General features: G+C 47.0%; 2 protein-coding genes across 2 annotated transcripts in view; one reads left to right on the top strand and one right to left on the bottom strand.

Moving 5' to 3' along the window:
- T265_11024 (hypothetical protein) overlaps positions 1-11,278 on the bottom strand; it is a gene marked incomplete at both ends in the record, with an annotated part of 101,697 nt that overhangs the window by 18,251 nt on the left and 72,168 nt on the right. Inside the window, 3 exons of the mRNA XM_009177564.1 lie at positions 5,892-6,032; positions 6,110-6,216; positions 7,260-7,656. The remainder of the gene's footprint in view (positions 1-5,891; positions 6,033-6,109; positions 6,217-7,259; positions 7,657-11,278) is intronic.
- Positions 8,865-11,278, top strand: part of T265_11025 (hypothetical protein) — a gene marked incomplete at both ends in the record, with an annotated part of 84,741 nt that continues 82,327 nt past the window's right edge. The window contains one exon of the mRNA XM_009177563.1: positions 8,865-9,019. Within this exon, the coding sequence (XP_009175827.1) occupies positions 8,865-9,019 (155 nt within the window). The remainder of the gene's footprint in view (positions 9,020-11,278) is intronic.

Raw genomic sequence — 11,278 nt, forward strand, 5'->3', positions numbered from 1 at the left:
TGAAGCAGATCTACAGGAAATGTTTCCCAGTGCCTAAATGTGAGGCTTTGACACACGGCCCACAAGTTCCTCTAACTACTTTTACCCTGAGAAATGTTTCACTTAGCTGGTTCACGTAATTGAACAGCTGCATTTCAGCTGACGGACTCATGGCGGTCAATACCAATGAAGCTTTTGTTGGCTTGCGAAGTCAGCGGAAGACATGATGTGATTCTGGCAACAAAAAGACTAGCGTACAGCACATCCTTGGCTATGAGTACAAAAGCTGGCCTCTTTGAGTCGACGACATCCGATGATTGCCGGCGTTCGACCATCGCTGTTTGGGGAGCACTCCTTGCGTTCGGTGACAGCTAAGTGTGAACACTCACGGGGTACGGCGAGGCGTCCGCGGAATCGCGAGGCTGAACTCTTCCGCGAGGCAGCTGCTGTAATAAACGCGTACTTGTCGTACATCCCACGAATTCAATTTAACCATCACCCAAGATATGCTGTTTGTTTTGGTTGGACAAGAGGAGGGGAAACGAATGAAGTGGGAACAGAGAATGAAATACGTTGATAACCTGTTGATAATGGAACCTCCGGATTTCAAGAAGAAGCCCAGAAAACGTATATTCGTGGTCGGACACCCTGTAAGATGTGGTTGCACCCATGTGGATCTTGTTGCTCACCCTTACTCATGCATTAGAGGTTGTGAACGATTTTACACACTTCCGTGGTTGTATTAGCTTTGACGGAAGTGTGTCTGATGAAGTCACTGCACGAATCTCAAAGACCAGAGTCACGTTTATTAATTTGCGTCACTTGTGGCGTAAAAAAGACATACCATAAGGATCGCGTGTACCAGGCCACAGTATGATTGCGAAACACGGCCTCTGCGGACAAATGATGTGGGGCGTCTTCAAGTTTTTCACCAATGATGCCTCAGAAGCGTTGCCGATGTCGGATGGTGTCAACGGATTAGTAACGAGGTAATTAAAAAAGAGCTGGCTGGTTACGCGGCAGGTAATTCAATCTTAGAAAACACTCAGTACCATCAACTACGGTGGCTCGGCCATGTGTTACGTATGCCGAAACACCGTCGTACAGAGACGAGTGTTGTCCAACGCGAGTCATTCGGAATGGCTCAAACCGCGCGGGTGACAGTGTATAAGTTGGTAGTAGGTTACGAAGACCCTGGGTTGGTTTTTGGTATGGTCCGCCTTCCAGGACGGGATCGCCGTGACCCCTCCTGAGCTTTGCTATATGTAAGAAATGGCGTTTGGTCGATGTCAGTGGTGTTGGTGCCGTCAATTTCTTTCCAGATTGTCTGATTGAGCGCCTGGGGGTGCAGTCACCTCGGAATGCTCGACATAGGCTAGCACTAGGTCCCCTTCCTCATCTCCTCTTTTTTTTACTGTAGGGCTTTAAATATAACTGGACGAACCATTTGACCGCCCACAGTTTGCTATCACAACATATAGAATATCATTCACTACGAGAAAACAGGTACAGGTTCTCTGCAATCCAGACATAGTGATCAATGGCCCCATAAAACTTTTCTACTGTGACAATAGCTCTTCGAATGCAGTATCGTGTGGGCGATCATCTCTCCAACTCATGACCAAAACGGACATTCACACCAGCATGCGTTTTTGCGGATGATTGCGTTTCATTAGCACATCCAAAGGCAGAATTGCAAGGTCCATCGGAGCACTTTACCCGGGCAGCGAATCGCCTCAGTTTCAATGGGAACGTCCTCTATTAAAATGCCTTGTACTCAAATTACCGATCGCAGAACAGCACGTCGTCAAGATTTCTTTTATATATATATATATATGTTGATCATGAACAAAATGTTTGGATTTCCAAGGTGATTGTCATATTCACTCTTTCACTTAAGGTCGTTTGGAGCAAGCAAAATCTGCGCCTGGGCACCATGGTCGTGGCATATCGGGCTGTCATACCGTCTTCACTACTGTATGGCAATGAAGCATGAGCGCTCTACCGACAGAAAATGGGAAAGTTTAACATTTCACTTAAAACGCCCGGCTCAATCACTAGAATGAATCCAAAACAATGAAATTCTCAACCAAGCTCAACAGGATTGAGTGCACTCAAGACAACCATACGGTGCAGAACCAATCGCCGAAAATCAATTTTTAAGTAAACTCATCTACGAACAGCTGAAAATGGTAATCTTGCTTTCAGTCCTGACACATGACAAGCTCGACACACATGTCCTTTGAGTCCCAACGACGTCTTTTTGTTGCCATAAGTGATATAAACTGGCTGACGCAATTCCATTCTTTGATCATCTTTGATGTCATTGTTAGTTTTTAATATAGCGTTGTCTAAACTTTTGGATACCACATGTCGAATAATTAAGCACGGGTTAACGTCTCAACTGAGGCCACTGGGGCACACTGCACTCACTGTAGACTCATGGTATGATAATGTCAACCAGAATAGTGGTAAATCAGGCAACGTCGTGGGCTTACTAGAACCCTGTCGAATTCGTGCAACGCCCGGCAAAATAACGGGATCCATGAAGAACTTATAAACTGAATCAAGTGGCGACTGAGATAATTATTTAATGTTTTGAAAACCGACTTCCAGTACCCCATTAGGAATCGTTTTAGAAAGAATAATTTCAGGACTACCTTGTTGTACGAAAGGGTTAAGCTAGCTTATGAATAAATCGTGTTTTGCAGAGGGGGAAGTAGATGAATTAACTTAACTAGGAAATTTTTGTTGCCAGCATGGCTTGTAGGAACAAGCAGCTAACCAAAAGTGTGTAATCCGAATAAACGCTTAATTCCTTAAATGATCCTATCCAGACTTGGGCAGTTTGGTGATAGCTCAGCTTCCATGCTTCCTTCGAGTTACATGACACTCGCTCGTAAACAGGCACGAAAATGCACCTAAAAAGGCAGAGAAAGCTTTCTGGGATGACGTGACCACAAGTGACTTGGTCGAAATACAGCGTTAAAAGGCCATGCACGGCCGGGTACACCTTACGCCCAGGCAGTCTAACGCATCATTCTGCGCAGTCTGTGGCAACAGACCTTAGGAGCAGCGAGGACCAAAATTATCAGAAGGCGAAACATCCTTCGGAGCAGAGAGGACCAAAATTATCAGAAGGCGAAACATTCTTGTATTGGGGTCTGACCAAAGTGCACATTACACGGGACGACACACGTTCATTAATACCGGCAAGGCTAGAGAAAACGCACACCAAATATATTTTTGGTCGCTGTGAGATTGGATTTTGACAGTTCATCATTCCTGATTGCTCGTTGTACAGCAATCAACCGAAACGACCTCCATCTAGGAACGACAAAGCATCACAACTTTCAGTACTCTTATGGATTCTATAACGCCAGAGATTTGCAAGCTTTCTATGGGCCATCAAATTTGAACACGTTTCTGGACATATCGGATAAAGACTAACAAATGACTTATCCATTCACGTTTATGACACTTTAAAGGTCTTAACCTTCGGTCTGCAACCATGAGCTCACGACCGCGATAGCTCGAATAGTGAGGAGAACTGTCTGAACGATAACCGAGCAACAATTTGTGTCATACAGTGAAAGCAGCGGAAATCCGCCAAAATGCCATCTGATTTTGCAGGTTGCTAAAAAGTTTTCTTCTCTCGCCTCTTAATTTATTTTCTCAAAATTACGTTACACTTTGGGGTACAAAAAGGATGGAAGCTACCTGTAAACAGACACAGATACAAACATGAAAAGTTTTCGCTGACTACCTACGTCCGAGTACGTCTACAAACAGCCTCACTTGGCAGTGTGCTGGTAGGCGTGCCTACTACAGCATTTCATGGAGCCTGTTGACCATAGGAGATCCTGGGAAGATTTCGGTCGAGATTCTGTTCTTTAAGTTTAGGTCAACCTATGCCGAAAAGTCGAACTGTCATCCTAATTGGGAACCATAAGCAGTGCACACTTCACGAATCTCCAAGGCAACCTCTCAACCGGTTCAGCTACCAGCGGCTGATCAGCAGTGTCATAAAGTATTTTAAACAATTAAAAAATTTGAGTTTATGATATGGTAAAAGATATGATAAGAAAGACCTGTATTAACCCAGCGACCTCAAGATCTTACGGCAGGACTCCAAGTCCAGTTTTATAACAAACGACCAGTAGGATGGGCGAACTGCCAGCTGCTGCATCAGCTGCCACATCCTCATCTGTCAAAAAACTCTCGGTAACCATGTATCCACGAAAGCGATCCATTCTGTGATAACATGTACATGAACGAACTAGGATGATCCAACTTCAACTATGGAATTTGTACTCTTTCAAGGGCTGTCCATCAACCACTGAGAAGTGATCACAATGCCTTTGGCTGGAAATGAAGTGTCTAAGAAGCAAGAGAATGTCGTTTACAATGCCTTTGACTGGAAATGAAGAAGTGTCTAAGAAGCAAGAGAATGTCGTTCATATCTGGAAGAACCAAATTCACCGCGTGGGAAAACGTCAAACCAAACTGAGAGCTTCCAAAATGCCATGAATAGCATGCTTGCATGTTCAGCGCCCACAAGCAAAGGAAGGCTCAACAACGACCCTGAAGCCGAGCCTGGAAATACTGCAGGCTAACCGAAGAGGGATACTTATATTACAAACGGGTACGAACCCGAAGTAGAAAAGCTCGAAGCATCCGGGAAAGTTCGGCTAATGACACCACTGTGTCCAATCGTTTATATACTTATATAGAGCGGACAAACTTTCTCTTGATTTCCCTAAGGAACAAGGGTTGTGAGATAGAAACAATAGAGGAAAAACACCTGCTCGCTAGGCGCCAACCTCCAGCTTATGTCCCACCATCAGGTTCGGTATCCGAACCAGTCATCAACAACACCGCCCGAGATTACAGTGCATTCGATCACGAGGGCAGATTTAGAGGGCTCTAGGGTCGTGAAGACCGAACAGCATCGACTGGTACCAGGGGAGCTATCTGTGTTGAGTTGCCCTCCATGTCCAATTTATGCAGATGAAATTCAATCAAATCAGCTGAAAATCATCTAGGGATGTAGATCGCCTTCAGTAAGCTGGAGTGGAGATGGATCTTACAGTTGTCAGCTAACACTTTAAGGTGTGTATGCCTAGGTAGTGAACAATAAGGTCCGTCTCACGTATATTTTAAATATGAAAGGGCGATTCAAGTAGGCTGGTTTACAAGAAACCGACGTGTGACACTGAAAAACCAAGAGGCAGCTCGTGCTCCTGCTCAAAGAATGATGGGGGTGATCAACAACTTCTCACCAAGGAAGTTCTAACCGCCATGCGGTGCACATATTCGGCGTCTGGAATACAAGGGACTCGTGCATCTGCGAGCAAAATGAAGAGTGTAGTCGGTCGCACGGAGTCTGGTCTAACTAATGAGGAATGTACCACATGAGGGTCGAATGTATACTCTGAACCTAGCTCCGCTGTCCCATATAAGGGTCACAGGCAGCCCCACCATTATCCGAAGGAGCCTTTGCAATAGCATAGCCAAGAACGAGACTTCCCCTGCCGTACAGACGAAACCAGAGAGGTATAGGTTCACCGTAAGTGCACGTAGAGCGCGGACGATAATGACGAGGCACAGACTATCCCAGAACGCCTGCAACCTTTAGAACTCCTTACCCAGTGAAGTGACAGGAGGATTGTATGGGAAAATTCAGAAACAACGCCTGATGAGGATATGGCTTCGTGAGTCCAAGCTCCAAAATCACTAGAGGATGAAGTATGAATGATCAAGCCCAACTCCCCATTGTCTCCAATCAACACATACTCAATAACTCCTGAGTGATTTAATATAAGTTGCGGTACCGCTGTTGGCATGAATGCAGCCTTATTGTTTGGTGATTTACGGACAGCAGATGAGAGTGAACACTTCCACTCACTTACCCGGATAAAATTCGTCTTGCTTGGAAATTTTCACCTTGGTATTCGTATCTTTCTGGATCTTCCCAATAGCTTCACCATACTTGCCTATGACTGCGCCCGCAGCTATTGATGGAATGAGCACTTTCAAGTGTACGTTGTCATCTGGAATAAGACGGAGAGTTGCGTCACAAAAATAGAACTCAAAACCCAAATTATCGAATACGAACTGAAAAACGCACCACAATTTGCACGTTTAGGCGTTGTCTCTGGCAATAAAACATCATCTGGAGGGCGCTTCCGAGAATCGTTGCTGTCGTCGGAACTGGAATGACTTCCAGACATCAGACTTAAAATCAAGTGTATTGATACGTGCCCTCCCCAACCAATCCACAAAAAAGGACCATTACGACATCACGTAATCGAGCTTCGTGCCTTTCAGCAACGGACTCGAATATAGGATGAAACATTAGCCCTCTGATTGGCTGGTGGTTTTCTCACAAAAAACGTGACCTTGAGTGGGTTCTCTAAATCCACCAGGTGCAGCCACACAGATTTCGTTCTTGTCCGCCGACAGGGCCTCAACGTTGTTTATAATGATGGTGCATTCCAAGATGTAGGCAAATAATATAACCTCCGAATATATCCTTCGGGAGGGTTGGTGGGGTTGCTCTGTACTTAAGGTGCAGCCAGATTTCGTTCTTGTCCGCCGACAGGGCCTCAACGTTGTTTATAATGATGGTGCATTCCAAGATGTAGGCAAATAATATATATAACGAATATATCCTTCGGGAGGGTTGGTGGGGTTGCTCTGTACTTACATGCGGTCCTACCAATCCCGATTGTCCTCTCTGACGCCACGCCTGCACCCTTTTCCGATGCACTGTGAGTCCAAATCCCGCTGCGCGGGTCCGATTCTCTCCTTCTCGGCGTGGTCTACCGTAGCCCTTCGAGTCCCCTTGAAGATGACCAATTCTTCATACAAACCCTTGAGCAACTCTGCCCCAACTACCACTTCACTCATCTCCTGCTGGTAGGTGGCTTCAACGCCCCAAAGGCCTCCTGGATTGAGCTCCAGCGCGTCGAATCAGGCGGACTGTTTGCAGCGGCGCTGTTTGAAGTCGTTCAACAGAGCGATTGGACCCAACATGCCGTTGCACCCACCATATACTGCACAGGCCAACTACCATCACTCCTGGATTTGGTCATCACCAACGAAAGACACTTTGTTGATCAGGTAACAATTAACGCTCCACTGGGACATAGCGACCACTGTGTGCCGGCCTTTGATTTCATCTGCTATTGGGCCGGAAATCCCAAACCTCAAACGTGGTTTCGAGACTTCTGCCGTGCAGACTTCTCAGGAATGCGCATCTTCCTTGAACAAGTCACACTGAGACCAGCTCCGGTGGAAGAACTATGTAAGACCATTGTCCAGAAAGTCCACGAGGCTGACGCGACGTTCGTCCAAAAAAACCGGCACGCACTCGGATGAACCGCAGGATGCCAAAAAGGATTCGGCGACTTCTGGAAAAAAGATCCCACCTCTTTTTCAAAAAGTTGACTACATGGGATACAGAAGATGAGCTGGCATTTCGTAAAACGCGGAACCGCTGTAAATCGGAAATCCTCCAATGGAGCATACGAAAACAAGCCACCATTCTGGACCTCGCTCGAAAAAACAAAAACGTACTGTTCAAGTACATGAGACATCGCCGCAGAAACAAGCCATCCGCGTTCTCCTTGAGGGACAGAAACGGAGAACCGACGAACGACCCAACAGCGATATCTGAGGTTTGCAGAGAACACTATGCCTGTCTATACTCAGCCCCAGCGTCTTCGTCACATCCATTCTTATCAAGGCGGAACTACGAAAGGCCTCTAACCCACTTGGTCTTCATGGTGGAGGACATTTGTCAACTCTTGCACAAGATCAACCCATTCTGCGCGTTGGGGCCCGACGAGGTCCATCCAAGGATCCTGAACGTTCTTGCGAGTCCATGTCTACTTTTTGCGGACGACTTGAAATCCCGGAGTTCCAATGCCAGTGCCCCCCAAATGGATGTAAACGCTGTCAAGCAGTAATCGTTGAACTGGCACCTTTCTCTGAATGATGAAAAGTGCGTCCATATGTCATTTGGAGGGGACCGAACGAATGCGTTTGTTGTACATGGTGAGAAAGGATCAGAAAACATCATGAGGGTAGAGGCCAAAAAGGATTTGGGCATTTGGGTCCCCTCAAACTTGTCCTTCTCACTGCACCATGAGAAATCGGCCCAAAAGGCATTCGCCATTTTAAGGATGATCCAACGCACCTTCTCCCGTATTACTCGCATGGACTTCCAAACGCTCTATGGGACCTATGTCAGACCGCTCCTGGAGTACGCCAACCAAGTTGTCTAATCAGGACGCACGAAAGACGTCACCCACAGCGAGCGTATCCAGCGGGCCGCTACGAGAATGGCTGCCAGCCTCAAATCCGTGGACTACGAAACGCGTCTCGCGATGCTTGATATCTTTCCCCTGGAGCACCGTCGCCTCTGAGGGGACCTAATTCTTACTTATGCCCTGTTTGGACAAAGCTTGGCAAACGGGTTTTTCACCGTTGACCCAGCAAACACACGGTGAGGACATAGTAAGAAGATTTACAGGCTAAGGGCGCACACATTCATTAGACAAAATATTTTCTCATTTCGGGTAGTAGCTGCGTGGAATGACCTTCCTCCGACGGTTGTCCACGCTCCTTCTAGAACCCAGTTCAAAGCACTATTAGACATTTAGTTATGCGAATCCTTGCGCTGGCAAGCATACCGTCCCGCGCTGAGAACATAAAGAGCAGTGCTACACTGTTTTTCGCTTCTGCCTTTCAGGTGAACGGCAGCAACTGACCGACCCGGGAAACTTGGCAAAAGCCTCGTTCCTGTGTATCAATCCGTGAATCCGTGACTCAGCCATCTCGGCGTACCTTTCTCAACGCTTCCAGGATGCCTATGCGAGATGTGCCTTCGTAAAAAGGAACCAAGACTACGTGTCACTGCGATCTTTCAACTGAATAAGGGCCCTTTGGGTTGGCGGAATATCAAAACAGTTGGTGGATTGGCCTTACTTGGTTTACGAAAACAAATGATGACATTGGAACCCATCTATGATACGTTAGAAATTGGTTCCGCTTTTTGCTCCTGCAAATTTGTGAAACAGTTCTTCCACTTTCTAATTTATTTACAGAGTTAACACATCTCATTTTATTGTATTTTCCATTCTGACACCGCCTGTTTGCGAAGACCTCTGTCAGATTGCACTCAATTCCTGCGGTGCACCCACTTTCGAGCATGAGGCGGGGCACTGGAAGCTGGTCTCCCTGCAGCTATCGGGGGACCACAACAGATGTGAACGAAATGGCTGTCAATCAAATGTCAGACTTGGACTTCACTGTCACGCGTTCCAGACTTGTCAGCATTTTAAATGCATGTGTTTGTAGGGCGACCGGATTAACCAATTATCTTGCTTCCCTGACTCGCTTTTCTGCGCTAGTTTCCCGTATCTTGCGGGTGCAGTGTACCCCACGGCAGAGACGGTCATTGAAAACGAAATAGACTGTCTACTCCTGAGCGGCGAAGAAATGTTTTATTGGAAATACTCGGGGAAATCAAACTTTCCCTCCAAAATTTAAGAATTTATGAACACAACAGTCAAGCACCCCAAAGGAAAGTCGATAACGAACTTTCCTCCCAAAAAAGTATTAAACATCATCCATTTCAAGTCCGTCGGCTGCGAAAAACGTCACCCAGATCTCTGATGTGGCACTCCAGACACTCAAGGCGCATCCAGTGGACAGGCAAATAAGGGAGAGCAGGATGATCACCTGGTGGTGGTCCTCTAGAGCAAGCACGCACAAAATTGCCAGTTGCGACACTTAAGCCTTCAGCCCCATTTCGTCTCAAGCGTCCTCTCCGATCGTGGACACAATCGTCGCCCATGACCCCGATGTGTCAACACACGAAACTCGGCAGCAGTGTGCTGAAAATTTCTGCATACACTGAGTTAGCAACGATAAGCAGGGCGACTTGGTGCTCCACAAAAACACGGAAGGAAAGCGACTGTGGTTGAATAAGCCGCATGATCCCCGCTCCACCAAAAGGTTTTAAATAAAAAGAAAGTGTAATCCCTGTGAAGCCGAGGATTTTGGAAGTGCCACCAAGGTGAATACCACTTAAGGTGTGTTGTATCGTGCGGTGGCCGAGCTATGGGGTTATGCCTGCGCTGCGCCTGCCGGACTGCGCGATAGGGAGGAGACAGAGAACTGCGGACACGGCTTTATTGTCAGGACAAAACGTGCAGAGCGTCTGCGTTAATATATAGGATGACTACTTGGCCAAATATGGTCGTTCACTTGTTCGCTCCGTACAGCCAATGGTGGTGTTCCGGTCGTGAACATTCTCAGGCCCACTACGCTGGTNGGTGAGAGCCGTGTTTCGTGGGAGCCGCCAACTCACCTACTTTCCGGACATGTCGAACCGATGGTGATCTTGGTGATGCGTCACTCTCTGTACATGTACTTTTTCTTCTGTCTGGTCGCGCCCTGACATTCCCCCCTTTTGGAGATAGGTCGTACGTCGGTCCCTCCCCTCGAGATTTCAACAGTGCTCGTTTAAAAGTATCCACAAATCCCTCGGCTTGGCCATTTGATTGAGGGTGGTACGATAAGGGCTAAGTGCACCGGCTGCGACCTTCTGAGTTTCTCTTCCAAACCGAGTCAGGCAGCTTTTTGAATATATTCGCTTTCGTCACCTGTGCCTGGTCCTGGATATTCGAAAAGCCTTTGACCAGGTCCCCCGTGCATCCCTGCTGCAAAAACTTAGTACCGTTGGCATCACTGGAAACCTGTTTCAGTGGCTCGCCTCCTACCTATCTGACAGGACACAAGTAACACAAATTGGGGACATACAATCATCACTACTATCGATCACTGATGGAGTCATCCAAGGAAGCGTGTTAGGCCCCGTCCTCTTCTTGCTGTTCATCAACGACGTCTTCAGTGCCGTGTCCTATGGTAAAGTCTTCCCCTTCGCGTACGACATAAAAATAGCGTACACATTCCCTCCGTCAGCACGAGCTCTTACGTTTCACCAGATTCAGCAAGAATTAGACTCGCTGACTGGCTGGTCAAACGACTCCGGCCTAAGCTTCTCCTCCACGAAATCCTACATAACTTCCTGCCGCTGCTCCCTACCGGCTGATGCCTTCACAATAAATGGAAATCTCATCACTCATTCAGCGGATATCAAAGATCTTAGCCTCAGATACCCCTGTACATTTAACTTCTCCTGCCAGGTGCAGTTTCAGGTTGCCCGAGCACGCAGGCTCAGTTTTTTAATCCTGCGCTCCTTTCACCTTCCAGACACAATGGTTGC

Source organism: Opisthorchis viverrini (assembly GCF_000715545.1).
Source record: "Opisthorchis viverrini unplaced genomic scaffold opera_v5_439, whole genome shotgun sequence".
Taxonomy (NCBI): Eukaryota; Metazoa; Platyhelminthes; class Trematoda; order Opisthorchiida; family Opisthorchiidae; genus Opisthorchis; species Opisthorchis viverrini.